At 49.5% G+C, this 24,474-nt stretch overlaps 1 protein-coding gene across 1 annotated transcript in view; it reads left to right on the top strand.

The window, feature by feature from the left end:
• Fstl4 (follistatin like 4) overlaps positions 1-24,474 on the top strand; it is a 421,500-nt gene that overhangs the window by 305,525 nt on the left and 91,501 nt on the right. The window contains exons 5-6 of the mRNA XM_075992673.1: positions 36-229; positions 4,406-4,529. Coding sequence (XP_075848788.1) covers positions 36-229; positions 4,406-4,529 — 318 coding nt within the window. The remainder of the gene's footprint in view (positions 1-35; positions 230-4,405; positions 4,530-24,474) is intronic.

The following is a 24,474-nucleotide window of genomic DNA, read 5'->3' as shown; positions in this document are numbered from 1 at the left end:
GGGTACATTTGATGTAACAACCCCTTCTCTTTCAGGAGACATGTGCACCATGGCTGGCTACGCTCGTCTCAAAAACGTCCTCCTGGCACTCCAGAGCCGCAGACAGCCACTCCAACAAGGAACCAACAGGCAGAACCTCGCCTCCCAGAAGCGCCTCTTGGTGGAGTCGCTATTTAAGGACTTGGATACGGATGGCAGTGGCCACCTCAGCAGCTTGGAGCTGGCTCAGGTGGGTCTGGCATGCAGCAGGGACTGTGGAGAGAGCCTGTATGGCACGTGTGGTGAGGAGACACTCCTTGGCGGAGACAATGGTTCGTCACTGTCTCTGTTACGGATTGCCAGGGGCCCCTCCTACCCTTCCTAGACTCCACAGCTTGTTGTCAGCACCTCTGAGAATGTCTTACACACAAAATCCCACCACCTGCCACCTCAGCCTAGGTTTACCAACCAGTTTCGACGCTTCCTCAGCTTGCAGGCAGAGCCTCCTTCAGAGGGGCTGTCCGCTGGTGTTTTTCTCAGAAAGCCAGTCCTTGATGTTTTGAGCCTGTCCTTTTCTACAGGGAAATGTCAAAGGGGAGCAGTACTTGTTAGGGTGAGCATCTTTGATGCTTCAACCTGGGGGTCCCCGAGGCCTCTGCCCAGTAACAGCGCTGCACTTTGGCGTCCAAATACCAATGACCCCCCTCCCCGCAGCTGTTTTGCTTATGGGACGTCTGTGTCCACCCCTCACAGGCACTAGCCTAAGAATACCCATGGATCCTGCCCCAAGGTTTGCCTCTGCTCAAAGGCTGTGGGTTAGAAGCTATCACTCTAGGCAACTTTAAGGGGGTGCCTGGGTGGTTAGTGTCTATATCACAAAAGAAGCAAGAAAGAGCAAATCACTCCCTGGGGCCACTGTCACTGCCAGCGAGAGGCCTGAAGAGTTCTGGCGGCAGGAAGGCTGGCATGGGACAGAAGGGCTGTGTTGTCTTAGTCCAGCCAAAGAAAATATAAGCAAGGAAATGGGTGCAGCTTTCCCGGGTGAGGGGTCCATGGAGACCACTCTGCTCCAGAAACTACAGAGTGGTCACCTAGAGAAGAGGTGACAGGGTTGAGTTCTCACTTTTGATAAATGGTAGCCTGGAGGCAGAGGCTCAGCTGGTAAGACATCTGCTCTGCGAGGGTCCGACCAGTGCTGAGATCCCCAGAAGTCATGTAAAAGCCAGGCAGGTATGGCGTCACCCTGTAAACCCTGTGTGAAGGAAACAAAGACAGAAGCCCAGAGTAAGCGCTGGCTTCAGTGAGAGGACCTGCCTCAGTAGCATTGAGAGCAGTCAAAGAAGGCTTCCCATGAGCACATGCATTGTAGCGCTCACAGGCAAACATGCAGACACGCGCATGCTCAACAACCACCACCAAGTTGGTAGCCAGATCATTGTGCAGGCCCTTTGCCCGTGGTGGATAAACACTGCCATCTTGCTCTATGGAGGGACAGCAGCTAAGAATGCAAGCTTCAAAGCCAAGCAGCCCACAGTCAAGGTCTGCTGCCAGCATTCATGAGCTAGTGAGTCTCCAGAGGCCCCTCCTTCCCAGGCCTCCATGCCTCAGCTGTGAACCTGGCGAGGTCATCACGAGAGTTAATGGTGCTAAGCCAGTGAGATGTGAGACGTGTTTAGCATTGTACTTGGCACATGGGATGTTCCCAGCATTGTCGTCATCCTTGTTCCCCCTTCACCCTTCAGCATCCTCTCCTGTAGGGCCAGAATGGCTACTGTCTCTCTTCACAGACGCTTTTAGAGGAGGAATCTGAGGCTCTAGGGAACCAAGTAACCAGCGACTCCATTCCAGCTCACCACACAAACCCAAGCATCCTAGGAAGCCCACAAAGGCCGTGGTGGCATCGCGCAAGCACATTACTATTCTATCAGGATTATTCAGCCCCCAACTCTAGCTGAGACCCCCAGGAACAGGGCCAGGAACCCTCATATGACAAGAATGACTCCAGGAAAGCCCAGAGGTCTTGTCAGTTATGGCTATCTGTAGGAGCACACCCCACCTGTCAGTCCTCATACTACAGGCTGGGCAGGAAGAATGGGGCATGTGACATCAGCCTGCCCGAGGCAGCTGAGAGCTCCTGGTGCCCAGACCCATGTGGCTCCCAACAGACCTTCTTGGGTTCATTGCTGTAACCTGGCAGAGATGTGGCCAGAGGCATCTGAAGCCATTAACAAGCATGGTAATTGGACTATGATTTTCTCTTTAAATTTTAATATATCTAAAGTCCATCTCATAAATCCACCAAGCAGAGCCCAGCTAATGTGGGCCTTGCCTTGACACTGAGTCAGAGGCGCCGGAGGGAAGAACTCCTCGGTCCTATGAAAAGTTAATCAATTTCCAATGTAGAAATAGACAAAGGGAAATTTCCATCTTCGGAAGATTGATCTGAGGCGTCATGGTTGATCTCCTTTTTATCGAACACGCTCACTTGCTGGGTGAAGGGTCATTTTTTTAAACATTATCACATTAAATTGCCTTTAATATAGCAGGCCAAGCTGGGAATGTTAAACAAAGAGAAAAAATGCCTCTACCTCCACCCTCCTCAAAATAAAACCATTTCCTCTCTCTTGATTTCCTTTGTACAGTCTCCCTTGCCCAGCCTGTGGCTTTCAATGTTCAGCCAAGTGAGGGTGTGTGGAATTTCTACCCACACGAACTTTAGTGTGTGGCTGGCTGTGATGGGGGCAGGGCTTCTGTGTCTCGTGGGTTAAACCATAACCACAGAGGAATCCACAAGAGTCCACTTCAATCCTAAATCAGGATCCTGACTGAGGGGTGACATTTGTGGCCCTAGAAGAATATGGAAACCTAAAATGCTCTAACAAGCTCATGTGTCTGAACACTCGGTCTCTAGCTGGTAATGGCGTTTGGGACGGTTATGGAACCTTTAGGAGACAGAGCCTTGCTGGAGGAAATACATCACTGGGGGCCAGTCTTGAGGCTTAATAGCCTGGTCCTCACCTCATAGTCACCCTGTGTTTCCTGAGTGGAGATGTACTCTGACAGGCAGCATCCCACTCGCCACCATACCATCCCTACCACTGCCATGTCTTCTGTGACTTGATGGCATTCTGTTCCCAAGAACTATAAAAACACTATCTCCCTTAAAGTCGCCTTTGCCTGGTGTAACTGAAACAGATCCGGTCACCAGCTGCTTTCTGGGCATGTGCTATGCGGCGAGGGCTGGCGTGTGGTTGAGGGGAGTGGATACAGTGATGAAATACGGCACGTTCTTTTTCCCATCACTGGGATATAATACCTATCAAGAAGTAGCTTGGGGAGGGGTTGGCTTCTGGCTTACAATTTGAGGGGATACAGTCTATCGTGGTCTGAAAATACGGTGACAAGAGCCTGAGGCTGCTGTCACCCTGCATCATCAATCAGAAAGATGAGTGCCAGTGTTCATCAGGTTTTACAACTCCTTCCCCCACCCCTTATTCAGTCTGGGTACCCATCTCATGTTTAGGGCGGGTCTTCCCTCCTCACCGAAACCTCTCTGGTGTGTTCCAGATCATTCCAATCCCAGTCAGGCTGACAGTGAAAATTAACCATCACCCATAGTGGCCTGGTCATCCTGAGGTCAGCTGTTCACTGACTTCCTGTGATCAAGCCCTTCTCTAGTCTGTTTCCCCCATTAATAGCACAAGGGACAGACAAGTGACCACAAACATTCTTCCTTGCTTAGATCCCCTGGCTCTATCTGCCAGTCATGGAGACCACAGACCTTCCTTCTCCGGGCCTCAGTTTCCTTATCTGTAAAATGAAGGATTCAAATTGGACAAGATCAGAGGTCTCTGGAATGTCCCCAGTGCTGGAACCTACATGACTTTGGAGTTGGGGGGATATCGGGGAATGGAGAAAGGACAGACATACAGACACCCAGAACACTGGAATTGGGAGTGGAGATGCACCACCAGCAGCCTAGGAAACTCAGCTGGTTTTATACATCTGAATTGAGACGTCCATTACATACAGCTGAACCAGGAAGTGGCTTTCACTAATCTGGATGGGGGTTTCTGCAGAGGAACAGTTCAGGCTGCCATCATCCAGGAGGAACAGGAAGCTGTGGTCCATGCTGTCTGTACACACTGTCAGCATCTGCACATGGATCCAGGGCAGGCTCTGCTATGTCCCTGAGCCTGACCTAGAAAAGGCTGTAACGTTCCATGGTTCTGAGGCATCAGCGTCCTTGATGTGGCCGTGGCCATGGCCATGTCAACAACACACATTTACTCGGGACTTCACCCGTTCCCATACCCCAAGGCCTATTGGGCTTCCCTGAGTCCCCACCAGACCTGGGCATTTTCCAGCAGCATCCGTGATGCTGAGCTCACTGATAACTCTGGCTCTGTCTCTTCTCACCTCACAGTATGTGCTAAAGGAGCAGGATCTGGACGGTTCCCTGAAGGGATGCTCACCAAGCGATCTCCTGCGTTTTGATGACTATAATACCGATGGCTTCTTGACCCTTGGAGAGTTCTACACAGCCTTCCGTAAGTGAGACCTCTGCACAGGGCTGTGGGAGTGAGAACTAATTGCCTTAGTTGTGATGTGGCATCAGAAGCCTGGACAGCAGGTGCACAGGGCATATGAGCTCGGCTTCAGCAGTCTTCAGGTGGATTTGGCTTAGATGTGAAAGAAATTGAGATTGCTCTGTGCAAGCCTGATATATAAGAAAGGGACAAGATAAGGTGGGTGGGAAGGAGAGAGCTTGCCAACTCTCTGCCTTTTGAATACATACATTCTTCATCAATGAAGGGATCTGGGGCTGTAACCACAGCAGATCTGTAACAACAATCCTCTTGGCTGTATATCATGTGATTTCCTGGGGAGACATGAAGAAATGTTTATTCACCTCAGATGTGACATCAGTGACAGACCACAGAATCAGCTCCATCCACGCCCAGCTTAGTGAACCAGAGGAGTTATTAGAGTTACTCACCAGGGGCCTGGGTGACTCAAAGGTGGTAGCATCCCTGAAAAGCCCACGAAAGCATGGGCAACAGCTTGCAGGTTAACAGCTTTCCTGCAGGGCTTGAAGGCAACTTAACTGGTCAGAGAATCTCCTCTGCCTGCAATTTCCATGTCTTTAGTAACTTGAGAAAGGGGGTCCTGTGATTTCTGTGGGTTTCAGGAGCTTCCTGGCCTTCTTTCATTTGCTTCCTGAGTCATAAGCCTCCGTCCTTCCTAAAGGAGGGAATGTTTTGATCTTGGGGAAACTGGACTACAGCACTTAACATGGAGGCAACCAGGCTGCCTGGACAGAAACTCTGAGGGATGGGCTGGAGCCATGGCCAGGCAGAAGCTCGGCCCAGTCACTGCCCAAGGGCAATAGAGAAAGTCTGTATGTTCAAGAGAAGTAGCAGGATATCTAGAGACATCAAAGACAGTAAGTACTCCTGTTGGAGTAGGAGTGGGGGCTTTCAACCTCCCCCAGAGAGCAATTCTCAGGAAAAAAAAATATTTAGTTAACATGCTATTGTAGCCTCTGCTATTGCTGCGTCAGAAACATTTCATAGGGTTAGGCGTTGCCGTAATCTTGTGACCATTTTAGTGTGATCTTTTTAACCCTACCCTAAAGTAGATTTTTTTCCCCAGAACTAAGCAAGTTTTACGGAAACTGAAATGTACAGGTTTCTAGTTAAGACGGTTTTAGCAGACATCAGTAGTTCATACAGTGTTAGGTCTGTAGTTTCAGATGATAGACCAATCTTAGCCCTGTGTAACTTCCCATTTCCTAAGTCAGCTTGCTAATCATAGTGTTAACGCTTGGTATTTTCCTTTTCTTTTTCACTCCTGTGCCCTGAGTGGCTCCTCCTTGGGTTCCCTGGTGTGTGCCATACCTGGAGATGACCTGCTTAGAGATTCCATCAAGATAACTCTGGGCAGGGCTTGCTGACAAGGGCCCACGCTGAGGGGAGGGCAGCTAGTGTACTGAGCCCATGCAAGTGAACAGAGGAACATGCTTTGCCTTAAAGAGGGGACACCCCTTTATATTCAAGGGTACGCTAGTCTACTTACAGCAGATAGTGTGTGAGCCCTGTGATGTGCTTGTGGGCATGACCTGCAAGCTTCCAGCACCTGATGGTAGGTATTGGCCTTGTGGAGGCAGTATGAGCTCCTGAAGACACTGAACATCCTAAACCACAGAACTTAGAATCCTTCCTCCTAGCGCTCATTAGGAATTTCATCTTCACAGAAAGTATCTCTGCAGTATAGTGACACTTCTTTGAGCTCTGGTTATCCCCAGAGGCAGTTCTTCCGTCTTGTTGGCAAAACAGGGTTTTGTGGCAAATAAAAGATACACTTGAAAGACATAAAGGAGAAAAGCAAGTGATTTTTCTCTGCAGGAACTTCCCGTACCTAGTGTGGTTCTGTGGGGGAAAGAGAAAGCTTTCCGGTTCTTTGGTGTCCAGGGTTACCAGCCAATCACTGCTCCAAGACTTTGTTTGATGTACAATGATTGTGTTTGGTCTCTAGCATCCTCATCCTTGCCAACTTGTAAAGCCTGTATCTGCTGATACTAGTTCATGACAAAGTGTGAGTGACTTGTAAGCTTGTCATGTTTCTACAAGTTCCTGTTGGAGCATCAAGAACTTATTAGCAAAAATAAATCTTGAGATTTTTAAACTGTTTAGGGAGTTGACTGTTAAATGATCAGGCACTTTGACAACATACAGTTGAATAACTCTACAGTGGTAGGGATCTTAACACCTCTGATATCCACAACCATAAAAAAGGCTACCCAAAAGGGAAAGAGGAGTTGTTGTTATTATTATCATCATCATCATGATCTAGAGAAACACATGCTAAGTGTTGACCTGGATATCACAAGAGACCGTCCCTGTTGACCCCAGTGCTTGCTTCATCACTAGTCTCTCCGGCCACTTCCCTTGTCAACTCTAGTCCCACAGAACTCAGATGTGTAATAAGGAGGCCGCTTGTTGGTTCCCAATCACTTAGCCCCAAAATAATCATACAGAAACTGTATTAATTAAATCACTGCTTGACCCATTAGCTCTAGCTTCTTATTGGCTAACTCTTACATATCAATTTAATCCATTTCTATTAATCTGTATATCACCAGGTGGCTGTGCCTTACCAGCTAAAGTTCCCAGCATTTATCACTGGTAGCTCCATGGCTTCTCTCTAACTCCACCTTCCTCCTCCCATGCTATAGGTCAAGTGGGTTTCTTTATTCATTAATCAATAAAAGCAACACATAGACAGAAGGACCTCCCACACCACAGATGAACCAGAGAAGCAGCATTAGAAGAGATGACAACCAGACTTGTTCTCCAAGTCAGGAAGTACAGAGTTTTCTGGGGACAGATCTAATGTATTTCAAGAATGCTGCCTAAAAGCTGCAGAGAGGGCAAGATTGCCTTGAAGGCACTTTGTGGTGTGCATGTAGGGAGTGTCTAGATTGGCTTAGTTGGGATGGGAAGACCCACACCTAGATGTGGGCAGAGCCATCCCATGGGCTGAGGTACTAGACTGCTCTCTGCTTCCTGACTGTGGGCACAATGTAGCCAGCTGCCTCACATTCCTCCTGCTGTGCCTTCCCTGCCGTGATGGTCTGTGTCCCCTCAAACCATGAGTCAAAGTAAACCCTCCCTTCCTGAAGTAGCTTTTGTCAGGCAGTTGGTGACAGCAATAAGTAATTAATACAGCTAGCTATGTGCCACCACTCATGTGGCCAGTGGTGGCACACCCTCCATCCTGGGAATGGATAGAGCCAAACAACAAGCTTGTGAATTTGCTCCTGAGGAAATGCAAGCATCTCTCCTGCCCATGAGGATAGACAGATAGATGTCAATATAACAAGAGCCACTGTAGGGGAGGGGGCACATTGTCCCTTCGGCTTCAGCCATAGATCTCAGGCAGGGCACCCTGATGTCTGCTCCTTCCATTCCTGGGTTATTACTTGAAAAGCTTTATAATCATCATCTTTGAAGCAAATTAGATTCCGCGGTTGCCTTGGACTTGTTTCGAACCAGGCAGCCAAACCATTCATCACAGCCCAACCCAAATAATAGATATGCAATAAAATGTAAACTCGCAGCCACTGAGGAAGCCACAAAATGAGTTAGCCCAGCTATAAAGACCTGACATGCTGAGGCTCTGAGCATCCAGGGATCAATGGCTTTTCAAAGTTCCAGGAACTGCATTCTAATTCCCAGAGCTGTAATGATAGATGCTTGGCTCTGTGAGTTTTAAATGAGTAATTGAAATGAGACACATGGGTATAACTGGTTCCCTAGAAAGCAGTGGGCATTCGAGAGATCTCACTAAAAGTCATATCTTACATGTCTCAGCAACAATATTTTAGATTTAATTTTAACAGCTGGAGTTGATGGGCTCGCAGAAGCTGGGAGTTTGGGGTTTTGTTTGGGCTACCAGGTAGGGTAGAGGATGCAGTGGGACTCCAGCCCCACAGCCTTCTGAAGCAAATCCCATCTCTCTACTGGAGATGGTAGGTCTGGGCTGGAGGTGTTGGCACGCACCTTTAATCCCAGCACGTGGGAGGCAAAAGTGGATGGATCTCTGTAAGTTCCAGGCAATCCAGGGCGACATAGTGAGACCTTGTCTCAAAATAAACAAAGATGATATGTCTCAGTGTTTGCCCTGCAGAAATGACATATATTGATGAGTTTATGCACGGGTGGAGAGGGAGACTTCCTCATAAGCTCACCTTATGGTGCAGCTGTTTTGGCTGTTCTCTGAGCAGGACTGCAATATGCACCCTATTAAAGCCTAGCCCATGGCTACCAGCTGCCTTCCTAAGTTGGTTCATGGTGAGGTTGCTTTAGGAATGCCACTTCTGGCTTTAGGAATGCCACACTCAGGGAAGAGGACACAGGACAGGTGTGTTAGCCATAAGAACCAGATCTCTGAGTATCTGTCTGTCTCTCGTCTCTCTGTTTCTGTGTCTCTCGTGTGTGTGTGTGTGTGTGTGTGTGTGTGTGTGTGTGTGTGTGTGTGTGTTGGTATGTATGTGAATGCAGGAGTGTGAAAGCCAATAGAACAACCTAGGATATAGTTTCTTGGTCACTACCACCTTAATTTTTGAGAGGGTTTCTCACTGGCCTCAAACTCATCAAGTAGCCAGGGCTACCTGGCCGGCAAGACCCCAGGATCTGCCCATCTCTTCCTCCCCAGTCCTAGACTGGGATTATAGTCATGTGCCACCAGGCTATGTTTTAAAAAGGGGAAAAGGGTGTCTGTCCAAGGATCAGACTCAGGTTCCCATGCTTGCAAAGCAAGCCCTTTACCAACTGAGCCACCTGTTCCACCCCGCATCCATCTCTTTCTGACCATCAGTCAGCACTAGGACTCCCATCCCACATAGTGACAGGCATGAAAGATGAAGGTGGCCTCCCTGTCTTGCTCCACCTATCAACTAAACATTGTTTTCAAGTTGCTTTTGACATCCCAGATCAAAGTCAGGCCTAGGAACTAAAGGCACAGTGTCCTCTCTGCATGTGTCCTCCCCCTTCCTCCCCTCCTCCCCGACAGCCACCTGTCCCTGCTGTGGCAAAGACCCAGGCTCCAAGGCCACTGGAAAGCCAAATGCAAGCTGGTCCTGTCTGTTCATCACAGTCAATTAACTCAAAAGTCGCTCACTTTAAAAAGCTTCTCGATTTCGCGTGTTTTTACACTTTTCCAAATGTTCGCATTGGGATCATGGGGGGAAAACAGGTCGCTTGAATGAGGACTAATTTTTTTTTCTCTTTAAATTCATTATCAGTTCCTTCTCCTTTTGAGAAAGATACTTGTCTGCATAATTAATCCTCTGAGGGCAAGCCCAGCAGATGTGTAGATGGGGGCAGGTTTTGAGCAGCCACATGGGCTTCACACAGTGACACTCTGGATCACCAGGGACCCCAGGGTGCTGACAGGGTGCGAATCTGACCCAGGCTTCCAACTGGCACTTGGGAGCTCCAGGCATACAGAGAGGGAAAAGCTGTGTTGATCTCCTGACTCTTGTAGCCAAGGCAACTCTGAATCAGATGGCCCAATCACCTGGTGAAGTTGCGCATGTTTTTCTGCCATCTTTGCTGCAAAGTGGAAGGGAGGCATAGTCTGGCTGTGCACATCTTATCCCCTGGAACCAATAGAGGCTGCCACCATCCCTGGCTTCCATACCCACCTCCTCAAACCCGATGATTACCTGGTAGATAAAAGACAGCCACAAGCTGAAGCAAGCTTTCTCAAATGTAGTCAGACTTTCCTTCGTGGGCCTGTCAGCTCCCCAGTAGCAACATGAAGACTTAACATTCACTATGAAAGTGTGGCCTTGAGCTTAGACTTTTTCCCAACTAGATTTTATAACTTAATTAACCTGCTTTTATTACTCTACATTTTGCCACGTGGCTTGGTCACCTCTCCTCTGTATGTCTTACTTGCTCCACCTCTCACTGGCTTCTCCATGAGCCTAGATTCATCTCCTCTTCCTCTTCCTCTCTCTCCAGACATTCTGCCTATCCTTTCCTGCCTAGCTATTGGCCATATTTATTAAACCAATCAGAAGGCGCCTTGGCAAAGACACATCTTCACAGTGTACAAAAAGTTTATCCCACAACAAGCACCCTCACTAACCAGCTCTTTTGGGCTCTTTGCCCAAACAAGGTGAGTCTGACTGCAGGTAAAGGCAGATCCTGCTTCATCCTTGTCATTTAGTTCCTAGCAGTCAGACCAGGCTGGAGGATGGTTCAGAGTCAGCACACCCCCTCAGGGTCTGTGTATGTCAGTATCGCTGTAGTTGGTAACGGGCTCTTACAGTTATAGAGACACCTCGTACCTAGCATGTGCCAGCTCTGTGCACTTTCCAGAGAAAGAAACAAACTCAGGGAAGTTTGCAGCAGGTAGCAGAATTGGGATTGCCTTGCACATGATTCCAGAACTTTGTCGTGCATTTAGACTCATGTGGCATTCCTCTCTGCATTCTCCAGGGAGAAGTATGTTGTCCCACACTTCAAAATTATCCCAATAGTCTCCTCCCACCAAGATGTCTTTCTCACCTTCTCTCTCACGGGAGCTAAGCCCTACACCCCATCCTCTGGGAGCCCAGAGACGGTCCTGAGCTCATCTCTGCTCTTCTCCCTCCTCCTTCTCCTCCTCTTCCTTCTCTATCCATTTTGAAGTCTCAAAACCTCGCTGCCTCTTTCTCTCTCCACAGTTTGCTTCTAACTGCAACTGCATTGTGAGGCCCAGCATCTCCACCCTTTGTCTAGAGCTCAGTCCTCCTTTTTAAAATATCCCAGCTGGAAGCTGTCAATGGCCTCAGTGCCGAGCAACTGAATAGTAGAAAATGAACTAATTACAGGTTGTTATTGAAAATCTATTATATATAAATTGCAAAAAAAGCCCTCATTAAAATATGACGCTTTGTTGATTTTTTTTTAACCCTTCCTCTTGAAAGGAGAGGCAGGGGAGGATGTCTGAACACCTTGCCCATCATCACCTAAGGGCTGTAGAGCCAACTCAAGTTCGTGGAGTCAGACAGCCCAGCCTGACTTTATGCATCATGGAGAAACTAAGAATTCTGCTTGGAGCTCTCTGGATATTAGTAAATACTTTAAAATGACTGCAGAGGAGGCAAAAGATTTGGTTGCAGGGATATGAATGAGAACAATTGAAATGTCAGCCTTTTACAGGATAGCACCGTATTGCCATCATGAATCTCTCTGTTTTCTGCAAAGCTTTTGTGGAAACTTAAATGCGCGATTTAGCACTGAAGGTCATATTTCTGATTTCCAGGCTTGCTCCCCTGAATCACAGTGTTGGGGAGGCTTGGGATGTCCAAGCCTGAGCTATCCGAAGCCTATATCTCAATGAGGATCCTTGTATGGTCAAGGTTGTGGTCAAGGCTCCTGGCAAAAGCCCAGAAGGCAAACTTCACAACCACACAGAGTGAGACACCCAGCCAGATACTGCCTCCTTGGCCTGCCAGTAACACCCTTTTCTCCTTGTGGGTGTGACTGATGGTGGGAGCGTGAGGCCCCTGGTCAGGTGCACTGGAGTGTGAGAAGGCACACACAAAAGGTGCTTTGATGTGGAGTGTCCCCACGGCCTCATGTGTCAATGCTCTGACCCCAGCTGGTGATGCTGTTTCAGGAGCTTAGAGAACCCTGCAGAAGTGGGGCATAGATGGAAGAAGTGGGACCTAGATGGGGGAAGTGGAACCTACATGGAGGAAGTAGGACCTAGATGGGGGAAGAGGGGCCAAGATGGGGCAAGAGGGACCTAGATGATGGAGGAAGCAGGACCTAAATGGGAGAAGCAGGATCTAGATGGGGGAAGTAGTACCTAGATGGAGAAAGTGGGAGCCTGATTGAGGAAGTAGGACGTAGATGCTGGCAGAAGTGGGGCCTAGATGGAGGAAGCAGAACACAGGTGGAGGTAGTGGGACCCAGATGGAGGAAGTGGGATCTATATAGGGGATATAGAACCTAGGTGATTGAGGAAATGGGACCTATATGGAGGAAGTGGGAACTAGATGGACAAGTGGAACCTAGATGAAGGAAGTAGGACCTAGATGGAGGAACTGGAACCTAGATGAAGGAAGTGAGACCTAGATGGAAAAAGTATGACCTAGATGATTGAGGAAGTGGGACCTATATGGAGGACATAGTACCTAGATGGTGGATGCAGAACCTAGATGATTGAGGAAGCGGGACCTATATGGAGGAAGCAGCAACTAGATGGAGGAAGTGGATCCTAGATGGAGGAGGTGTGACCATGTGACCCAGATGGAGGAAGTGGGACCTAGATGGATGAAGTAGGACCTATATGTAGGAAACGGGAACTAGATGCAGGAATTGGAACCTAGGTGGGGTAAGTGTGACCTAGATGATCGAAAAAGGAGGGCGTATATGGAAGAAGCAGGACCTAGATGATTGAGGAAGCGGGACATATATGGAGGAAGCAGAAATTAGATGGAGGAAGTGGGACCCAGATGGGATACGTGGGACCTAGATGGAGTAAACTGGACCTAGATTGAGGAAGTCGGACCTACAGGGAGGAAGTAAGACCTAGATAGAGGTAGTGAGACCTAGATGGAGTGTGACCTAGATGATTGAGGAAGCGGGTTGCTGTGGGGGTAATCTTAAGGTTTATGATCAATCTCTAACTCCTGGCATGACTTCCTGTCCACTCAGACATAACATAAGCCAGCACCATCTCTCACAGTCCTGTTGCCATGTGTCCCTGCCTGGGTGGACCACTACCCGAAGCAGGAGCCAAAGTCAGTGCTTCCCTTCAGCTGCTTCTTGTAGTATTCAGCCGTAGAGCTGAGAAAGAAATAGACACAAAGGTGGACCTCCCCAGGCTGGACACGTGAAGCGTAGTCTTGAGTCTACCACTTCTGTCCCTCTGTCTGTCTGCCTTCTCCTACCACCTCTCTTCAAATGCAGTGACAGTCCCTTGCAAGACCTTACAGCCACCGTTACTCAGGCCCAGTCTGGGGTCTGTACATGGCATGTGTCCTGGGGTGGGGGTAGGGAGGCAGTAGTCAGAGGAAATCCGTGACAGGGCACAGTGACTGGGTGAACAGCAGTCAGACTCAATACCAAGCCCCAAGAGCAGGGTACCCCTTGGTGAGAGCAGGCTGGAGAGTCACACCCTGGGAAGCAAGAAGTGCTGGGTAGGTAGAGAAAGGCATCGATGGCTATGCTGCTACTTAAACACCAGGTAAAGGAGAATTGCGGGCCCTAGACTGCCAGATGCCGCTTTATCTTCAGCAACCCAGGAATTCATGTATGTTAGACAAGTATTCTACCAGCTAAGCTCCAGCCCCAGCATCAAAAAGTTCCTGGTGTTGGCAAAGAGCCCTGCCAGCCTCTGGTATGTGTCACTGAGTGAACAAATGGGCCTGGAGTAGGCATGTTCCATGCCTGTAGGAGACCAGAGTTCCCATGTCTCCTTGTATCACATGGCCCAGCACAGGGCGCAGAACACATGCGAGGTAAAGCAGGCCCACATCATCCTACCGGCCAGGCCCGCCACATCACAGCCCTGCCACGTCACAGTCGTGCCTTCCCCAAGGAACCATGAGACCTGAGAACACGGGCATATGAGTGTCAGGCAACAGGTGACCAGAACTTCTTCATGAAGCTCAGGGTTCTGGGTTTGGAAGGGAAGAAAAGTTGTGGAATATCTTCCAGAGAGGTGGGGAGTTGAGAAAGCAATAGTGATCACGTTCAGAGGGGGTCTTGGCCTCAGGCAACAGTTCTGTATTAGTCGGGGCTCTCTAAAGGAACAGAGCTGATAGAAAGAAAAGTTTATACATGCACACACACGTGAATGTGCGCATGCACACACACGTGAATGTGCGCATGCACACACACACACACACACACACACACACACACACACACACATGGGCCTTATTAGAGCAGCTGATAGGCTGTGGTCAGTCAGTCCAGCCATGGCGGTCTGCTAATGGGAAGGGCAAGAATCAGGTAGTCCACAGACCAGGTGTCTTCGCAGTTCCGTTCTGATACTAACCTCCCAGAGGGTCCTGGAGAACTGCTGCTCTGCAGTCTGTGCTGGAGTTCAGAAGAAACAGATTCTAACACCAGGAGAGAGGAAGCTGCTAGTGAGAGTGAGGGCAAGCATGCTTTGGTGTGGACTGCCATAGGAAGGTGTGACCCAGATTCAGGGTGGGTCTCCTCACCTCAAGGGATCTAATCAAGAGAACCCCTCACAGGTGGGCTCAGCTTCAGGGTTTTCGTTGATTCCAGACGTAGTCAACTTGACAACCAAGATTAGCCATCGCAAGTCCCATACCCCCAGCCTAAATACATGTCTGCCATTGGGGCTCCCAGGTGGATTGTGTCATGCAGAAGCCAACTTCTGTCTACCCATCCTGGGTCCTCCCTTCCCCTCCCCTCTGCTCTCAACAGAGGGTGTGATGGAGCATCTCTTCCCAGACATGAGGGTGCCGTGGGAGCTATTTGGAGGCCCCTTAGAGATCCTTTCAGGAAGGGCGGCTCCTACAGGCAGGGGGAGCAGTTAGGAACTGCTTCTGACTGGAGAAGGAAGCCAGTGTGTTCGTACTGTGAATGCAGTAACCATAAAAGAATGTCATGCGCGGGACCCCTGGGTCCCCCTAGTCGACTCTCCATCCTACAGAGGCTGAATGTCCACTTCAGAATATTCGGGACCAGACTCTGCAGCCTCCCCTCCCTCCCCTGCCTTCCAGCCATGACTTGGGAAGAATTTGGAAAGAAGCCCAGGTGAAGGGGAAGCCGAGACACTGTGGCCGGAGGGAGAGTTCAGAGCAGCTGTGCCACTGCTGATTAACAGCTCTGGGCCATGGCAGCTTTGAGGGGGAATGAGGACCTCTCGCTTAAATGGAACTAGGAGGAGTTATGAGGACATGTGGCCGTGCAGGTCCCCTGTGAGCCTCTGTGCTGTGTCTGCACACCTTTGAAGTCAGAAAAGCTGATTGATCTCATCTGGAATGAAGGGCAGAGACCCAGCCCAAGCCCATGATCCCTTGCTCCCAGACCACAGGCTCTCTGTAAGCAGCCTTGGCTAGGCCGCCAGGCAGATGAAATATTAAAGAGCCTCAGAGTCTAGGAAGTTTCACTCTAAATGGGTTGTGTCGGGCTGAACCAACTGAACTAAAGAACAGCGTCTCAGAAGGCTGTGGGCCCTGACCAACTGTAATGTTTGCTAGCAAAATGGCTTCCAGATGCCCAGGATGCAGGAAGTACTCTCCACCATTAAGGGACAGTGTGACATTACAATGGCTGCAGCCCAGCCTTCAGCAGTCCCACTTGATACATGAAAATGGCCTCCTGAATGCTAATCCATGCTCCTAATTCTCAAGATAGGATGCTGGTGCCAAGAGTGCTTGGGGGCTGAATGGTTTGATAAGCACCTGTCACTTAGTGTTGGAAGGACAGTGAATGACCAGAGTGAACTAAGACACACCCACAGATGTCAAATGGTTCAGCATCATGGCTTCATTCATGACAAAATTCTTCACACGGCCCTTAAAGTCATAGAAGCAGCAAGGCTTCTTCCTATGTGATCCTGGCATAAGGAAATGATGAGATTTGCACGTAGAATGTCTTATGTTTGAACACTTGATCACCAGCTGGTGGCGCTGCTTAGGGAGGTTGTAGAACTTTGAGGAAGTGAGGACTGGTTGAGCCACAGGCTCTGAAGACAGGTCCAGCCCTGCTTCTAGCCCTTCTCTTGTTCCTTGGCCCATTAAGACTTGAGCAAGCAGCCACATGTTTCCACTACCACTGTCTCCAGCTTCTCCCATCGACTTGCCTTCCCCACCATGGTGAACTAGAGCCCTTTAGACAATGAGCCGGAAGAGACCTCTGCTCCCTGAAATTGTTTTCTGCCAGCCAACAGAAACAACCATGAGAAAAGTAACCAATGTGTGCCCTAAATCAAAGCAACTAGTGACATTTGCTGTCATGTACCCCTGCATGCCTAGATCTGCTCCAGGCAAGCTCTGGGCTTGCCTCTGAGAAGACGGTAGTAACGGAGCTGTCCCCATATCTATGGGTTGCCTACTGAGGAAAATGGTTCGGGCCCCACAGTGGGGGAGCCCGCCCAGGATGGACATCTGCCATGTGGACAGGGCATGGTGCCAACTCACAGTGCAGAGACACCATGACTCAAAAGCTGAGCACTGCAGGTCCTCGGCATGCAGCAGAGCTAGCTTCTGAAGCCACATCATTAATTTCAGGTAATAACCCAGTATTAATAGCTGATGCTAAGCCCGTCTAGGTGAATTCATTAATCCTTACAGCAATCTATGAGGGAGGAGCTATTCCTCTTCACAGATGAATCCCAGAGGCCCCATGCATTTGATAACTTGCCCATTTTCCAGACCTAGAAAGCTATAGGATGGGACTTCAATCCAAGAGACTGGCTTCAAGGTCCAAGCTCTTGCCTGTGGCTGCTCCGACTCTCAAATACCTCAAACTGCTTTGGTCACCAGCATGTGTTTCACAGGTACCCTTTGGGCACCTCAGATTTGGCAGCTCTTGTCTTTCCAAGCCCCTGTGGCTCATCAGGGGAGTCTATCTAGCCGAAAGATAGACTGTTAGACTGTTGATCCCAACTCTATCCTGCCGCACTCCCAGCATCCTGTCCCACAGGGACCAGTCCAACCCAGCTCCTGCTTCAAGAGTCTGTGAAAGACTAGATCAGGCTTTGGGGCTGAATTTATAGTGGGCCAGAATAAATTTGGCAAGCTCTCTGGATCTCCATGTGTCTATCCTCAGACATCTGTGGACCGTGAATAGATAAATACACTGGGGACCAGTCAGGCACACAGAATTCACACACAGGAAGCAAAGTGCAAGAGTCTTCGGCTGGTGACTGAGCCAAGACTTCTGTTACTAGTTAAAACTTTTATTGCATTAGCCAACAAAATAGATTGCCTAACTTTGTGACAATTCTTACGAAAAAAAAAAAAAAAACAGTGTGTAGCCCAAGTTAGAGATGGGGAAACAGGGGCACCAAGATGTTCAAGAACTTGTCTGTGGTCACCCAGCTAGAACCCAAAAGACCAAGGACCTATCAGGGATCGTGGTAACTCCAGAACCCCCATCCACATCTCTTAAGAGACCTCATGCTCCCCCCACACACACACAAGTCCACAAATTGACTCAAGAAGCAATATGAGTGCTCTTTCTGTTCCCAGCATCCTGGAACTTGCATGTGACCTTTTTTTTTGCCTGATTTAGCCCATCTTTTCATTCATTAATCAAAGGACTGAGTATTCCCCTGTCAATGATGTTGTAAAACTCAATTAATACCCTTTAGCAAAATGCTCTGAGATACCATGTGTAGGATATGACACATCAGCATATTAATTTTTTTTGGTGATACTGTTTGACATGAAATATCATCCCGTTGATGCCTATAGAGAGCCTTTATTTCAAAGGGCTTTGATGGACTATGCCCATCAGAAGGTGTAGGTGCTGGGCTAGAGAGATGGCTCAGCAGCTGAGAGTGCTTCCTGCATGTCCAGAGAACCTGAGTTCGGTTCAGCACCTGTGTCAGGCAACTCACAACCACTTTTAACTCCAGCTCCAGGATAACTAACCTCTGCTTCTGGCCTCTGCAGGCAGGTGAGCATGTGAGCACACACACTTTAAAATATATATACATATAGTACAGTCAGAGGTGTCCAACGTGTCCCCTGTATTAGCTTTCCTGATTTCCCCATCACCCCCTGAGCCCCTGGATACAGCACCAGGTCACCCACACAAATGCTCCCTGGCAGGGCATCTGTAGGCCATGAAAGCTCTGCAGGCCAGGGAACAAAGCTCACATTGGTGGAACTTCCACTGCAGTGAGGCCCCTGCATAAGCTCTAGCAAGCTATGCTGGGGGTGCTTTGAGAGCAGCACAGAGGGCAGGCAGGACAGGGTGGGTGGTAGGCAGCAAAGTTACAGCGTTTACAAAGATCAGAGAAGGCTCCTCCGGAAAAAGAACAGCCAAGACTTGTACTGAGACTGGGAAAGATGAAACCCAGCCATTTGGTGAAGACTAAATCTGTTCTCTGGAAAGAAGGCTGAGGTTCTCAGAAGCCAGTTTGAAGGTCATTTTGTCAGTAGATGAAAAGATCTTTGGAGGGTATAGTGTGATACTTCTCCTGGGGAGACACGGACAAAAGGTCTATTCACCACAGATAAGGAAGGCATTGGCATTTTGATACTTGTAAAGTCATGCGGTTGGACAAGGCCATTGATTTGGTGAGGGTAGATGAGAGAGAACAGTCAAGACTGGACTCTGGAAAGAAGTCAGGGAGATGGGGTGCACCAGCTGCAAAAGACAATACAGAGTGATGCTGGCACCGAGGGAGGAGAAAGCTAAGTGCAGGGTCCTGGGAGCCAGAGAAGAAGGAAGCAGTCAGCTGGGCTGGCGGGAGGTCTGGACAGAGCACAGAAGAGAGCAGGCCTCGGGCAGTTCGGCGTCTTTACAGGGAATTTCCTCTGTGGAGTGGCATGAGGAGGGGAGACAAAAGTCTCAAATGAGTTTAGGGCAGAATTGGAAGGGATCAGTGCCAGAGAGTCTTTCAGGGGCTTTGCTGGGATGAAGCAGGGGAGTTTCTGACAATTGATCGGGTGGGGTTGGCACAGGGGGCAGTCAGGCCTCAAGATGGTGGAATGCCCAGTCCAGCCTATGGCAGTCCTCCAGGCCACTGTCTGGCCTCAGAGAAGGGGACTAGAAAGGACCTATTTTAATTTTCTTCTTGGGCCTCCACATGACAAAGGAGAAATATCACCCAACATTATTATCTCTCAGAAAATACTCTCTGGAACCATAAAAAGGGAAATACAGCAGAGGCAGCCCACGAAGGCGGCCCCTAAATCAGCAGCTTCTAAATTACCACAGTGGTACTCTCTAATTCCTGTGGATGAAAACATTAAAGATGACAATGTCCCTTTAAATCAAACTCCCTGGGACTTGGTGGAAAGAGTCACTGGGCTTTCCCTTCTCCCCCCTAGATTTTTTTTGTCTCTCTTCACCTTGTAATAAGATATAAATCATAACTTGTGGGGGCAAGCTCTAGTAAGCAAGCTGTGAACATGGATTTTTTTCTAAAAATGAAGGTGTTTTGTTAATGGGAAGTGTCTCATGCCTGGGAACGGGAGAGTCTCGAGTGGAGTCCGCTATTTAACTTCACACTTCTAAAGTGTATTTTCTTCTCAGGCTGGTCTCGGGCTAGCTGTGGCCTCACCACAATGAATCAAGTGATCTGGTGGCACCGTAGGAGGCCAGGGGCTGCCGGCTCTCCCGGCTCTCCCGTAGGGGACTGCTGGACTCAGGCTACATAGATGCAAAGATAGGACCCCTGGGGCCTTGCCCCAGAATGCACGGAACCACCTCTCAGAAAAGGACACAGAAGCAGGATGGAGCCCTGGTACCTGGGTACTGCCCATGCCTGCCAGGCCTAGACAACTAAATTCAAAAGCCCCACATGGGATCCATAACCTGGTACATCCTAGGACAGGAGGGAGACAGGAGTCACAGGTCAGAGCTTCCAGAATGGCCAAGTCCCAGATATGCAGAGCCATTGCTGTTTCTGGGGTAAGAAGCGGGTAAGAAGAAAAGAAACTCAGGTTTAGCCCAAGCAATGGCGGAGGCAGAGTGGCCCCAAGGCTCTTACCTAGATCAACTCCTTTTGGCTTTATAGTCATCCATACTCTAGGCCCAGCTCCTTAGGCCTGAATGGAGAGCCAAGGCCAGTCAAGCTATGACTTTGGAGTTGTACTACATCACCATGATGACCTAAACGGCCAACTCAGTAGGATCTAGACTCGCTGGGAGACGGTCCCCTGGGCACATCTGTGAGGGAGTTTCTACTCTGGGTTGGCTGAGGCAGGAATGTCCAATGTAACTCTGTGGGCAGCACCATTGCATACCCTGGGGTCACAAGCTGCTTTTATAGGAAGGGGAACACAAGCTGAACACTGGCTTTTACTTCTCTCCACTTCATACATGCAATGTGACCGGCCATCTCACAGTCCTGGCACCAATGCCTTCCAGCTCTGATACCCTCAAGCTGGAGCGGACCTTCCTTAAGTCTCCTTTGCCAGGAATCTTATAGCAGTGATGTAGACAGTGTATAATGAAGCCACCAGGGTAGGAAGTCTTGGTGGTTTTATGGGACAGCTCTAGCCCTTAAATGGAAGGATTTTCTGGTTAAACCCCACACGCCCCACTGTCTATGACCTTTTCTCTTCTAGAATAACCAAACACTTTAAAAGGTTCTCTCAGCCCATGGCTTTAGCTTAACCCTTCAGTCTGTGCCCTGTCCCCTGCCTTGCTACCTTCACTACATATCTGTGCAGCTAAAGATAGTGAGTCCCACAAGTTCACTCATGGCCCAAAGGACACCCTAGGCCCTCATACACTGTGACCTCACCACAGACCTGACCCCACTGACTTCTCTCCTCCAGACTCGTCTCCCCCCCCCCACATGCACACACTGGCCATCTCTTTTCTGCCATTGCCACTGCCATCGTCTTCTTCATCATCTTCTCCTCCTCTTCTTCCTCCTCCTTCAATCTTTTCCCATTTTCATGTCTCTGTGTGTTGCGCATGTATGTGGGCATGTGTGTGAAGGTGCGTGTACATATTGTGTGCATGCATGTGTAAACCTAAGGTTGACATCAGGGATTATTGCTCTTCCACCGTATTCACTGAGGCAGGGTCTGTCAGTCAAGCCTGGAGCTCACCCATATGGCTAGTGTCCCTACCCAGCGTGCTCAGGGATCCCCTGTCTCTGTCATCGGGGCTGGAATTACAGGTGTACTGCCACGCACACCTGACCTTAACTGAGATCTGGGGATCCAGCCCCAGTGCTCTCACTTGAGCTGCTGAGCCATCTCTCCAGCCCTCTTGCTTCTAAGTGGTATCTTCCCACTATATGTCCCTGGCTCTTTCTCTGTAGGTGACAAGGAAACAAATTCTTTAGACCTTGCAGGATACAGTCTCCATCACATCTGTTAAATATATAATGAGGAACACTGTGGATGAGGCAGAAACCAATAAGTGTGACTACATCCAATGGAACCTGACTTATGGATCATGAGGGATCTCCTTCCTCTAGCCATCCCTCATTCCCTCAGCAGGGTCTTCCAAGTCAAGCCTCAGACCTCAAGTTTCTAAAACAAACCCTTGGCATACCCTTGGCTATTACTTAGGGACAGCACACATCCATATGACTAAACTCCCGGTCCCCATTTCCTGAGTCTGCCTCATTAATGTATCATTCTTCCAGACTTCATTTGTAACAAGACTGTATCCAAGTGCAATGTTGAGGTCGCAGAGTCATAGGATTCACTGGGAGAGGGAGAACTGTGGGTTCTGACTTAGGCCACCAGGTGAGGAGGTATGACTAGACGACTAGACGGGACACTCACTGTGGGAGGCCTGTTGGGTCCGCTCAGCTTTCTGCCAATGGCTGGCTGGCGCCCAGCCTAGCACTTGGCATGCCCCATGGAAACTAGTCCTAGAGATGAGTGAGGCTACATGGAATCCCCAAGTGCAAGCAGGAGAACACAGGTGAAGGGCAAATAGCCTGCAGCTAGACACACCTGTCATCCGGCCTGCCCATCTCCGGGTGTTCCCATGAGCACTGAGCGGAGAGAAAAGCCAGTTCTTAGAGCCATCTGTGAAGAGTCCAGGGCTGCCATATCTGAGGCCTGCCCTTCCTCCAGCTCTTGAGGTATTTGCCTTGTCTTATGCCAGAGGGTACTCACAGCAGAGGCCTAGACATGGTGATAAGATTCATGGCCTTCAGACATCCATCACAGGTTCCACACACCTGGAGGAGGTAGCATGTAGAGTTGCCCATGTGAAATACATCTCCACCCCAGAGCCAGGAAATAGGGTTTCTGGGTCAAGAGAAAGGACAAGCTGGGGGTTGGCCCTGCTCCCATGCACAGGAACTAGGCCCTCTGTGACCTTGAGGTGCTGAATCCTCCAGGTCCATGTTGCTAGGTTCTGGAATGCTGTGGAAAGGGGTTAAGCTGAGGTCTCGATGCTGATGGATGACACTCTAAACACTTAGCTGCTAGAAGTGGCAAACAGCCCCCCCTCCCACCGCTTCCAGACCAATGCAAGCAGAAACAAAATTGCATATTATTTATTATTTTTTTCTTCCTGATCCAGGCTGCTGTGGTCCTTAATAGTTAATCATCAACTTGCCTTTGTGAGGAAGCATGCGCGCGCACACACACACACACACACACACACACACACACACACACACACACGGGGGAGGGAGAGCGAGGGAGAGGGAGAGGAAGAGGGAGAGAGAGAGCGCGCGCACACCAGGAGAAAGAGGATGGCAGGGTCCCTCCAGGTGGCATGCCTGCATGGCTGCTGACCAGATTGACTGCCCAAGGCTTGTTCAAAGCCTCATTTTTCATCTCGGCCTCTCTCGGGGCCAGGGGGCCAGCAGCAGCACGCCTTGCACACTTGGGCATCTCGCCTGGCATACTCAGGAAAGCACTGAAATTTATTTCGTCCATTTGAATACAAATGCAATTGAGGCAAAATTCTTTTTTTGTTTCAGAAGCCATTGCTCCAGTTCTGCTTCTCATCAAGTGAATTGACAGCCAAAGAGAGACGAAATAAATAACTCTACGTCTGGCTGTGCCAGGTGGAATAAAACCCCTCACTCATTACTGGATGTGGGCATGGTAGTGTCAAGCTGTGTTAGCAGTCCGGGGTGGCGCTTCTCCCTAGGCGGTATATTAGTTACTTCTGCATCTCTGTGATCAAAATACCTTACAGAATAACCTAAAAGACAGAGGACTGACTTCAGCTCATGCTTTTGGGGGCTCTCAGTCTGTCGTGGTGGGAATGAGAACATGTAGGTAGGATTGGGTAGGAACAAAGAGCATATGGGACCGGCATGACTTTCAAAGGCCGACCTCCAAGAACCTACTTCCAACCATCAGGACCCCACTGTCTGCAGGTTCCACAGCCTCCCAAAACACACCATCAGCCAAGGTAGGAACACTCAAATCAGGAGCCCGGGGGCAGGGGAGTTATTTCATATTCAGATCACAACAGGAAGGTCTGGAGACAGAATGTGGGGGCTTTGGGGAGTCTGGGGTCAGAGGAGCTGGAGGACAGGCACCCACAGCAGGAGGTTACTTCAGCGCCCACTGTCTCTTTCCTCAGTGTCTAAGCAGAGGGAGGGAGAACATCCAGTGAGTCTTCCAGGATGTGTGCTGCAGGAGCCTGAGAGGCTAGAGGGCTTCCTAGAGGAAAGTAGTCTAGGCTGGCCTTGAAGACGAAGGTGGGATGTACAAAGGAAATGTCTTTCTCTAGTTCCCTCTCACCTCAAGGAAAGATCAAGTATGAGTATTCAAGAGTGGACACTCCACTTGCAGGTCAGTGTGGGGCATAGAGCTGAGCCTCCAAGGCCGGGCTCCTGCTGTGCCCAGTGTGCCCTGAGCTGCCAATCCTTGGGCCTCCGAGGCCCCGACTCTCCTTCCAGGTCCCAAAGATAGCTAAGAGGTCAATGCCGACGAGCTAACCTTGCTTCTGAGGACTCCACCAAAGAGGGGTATATGATACACGGTGCCCTGTCCCTGACAGAGCCTCTCGCAAATACAGGTTTGCTTCAATCCAGGTTTGGGGGAGAGGAGTGTCGCCAGGGGTCGGTGTCTGGAGCAGGTGTTTCCAAGCTCTCAGAATGAAATAAAAGTGCATATCAATTACCTCAGACAGATGGACAGCGCCAGGCCGTGGGTCCCTACACCTGTCCCCGGGAAGGCTTTATCTCCTGAGAGGCTTGCTGCGGGGCTACGCTCCTGAGAGTGTGACAGGTCTCAGGCCATTCGTGTCTGGCCAGGTCCTGCTTGCTCTTATGGACACTAAATGTGACATTTTATAGAAGACCAACCACTGCCTCGGTCAGACAGCTCAA

The sequence above is a fragment of the Microtus pennsylvanicus genome, chromosome 11, assembly GCF_037038515.1.
Source record: "Microtus pennsylvanicus isolate mMicPen1 chromosome 11, mMicPen1.hap1, whole genome shotgun sequence".
NCBI classification, from domain to species: Eukaryota; Metazoa; Chordata; class Mammalia; order Rodentia; family Cricetidae; genus Microtus; species Microtus pennsylvanicus.
Note: the sequence above shows the minus strand (reverse complement) of the source record. Positions and strands in the feature narration are given on the sequence as shown.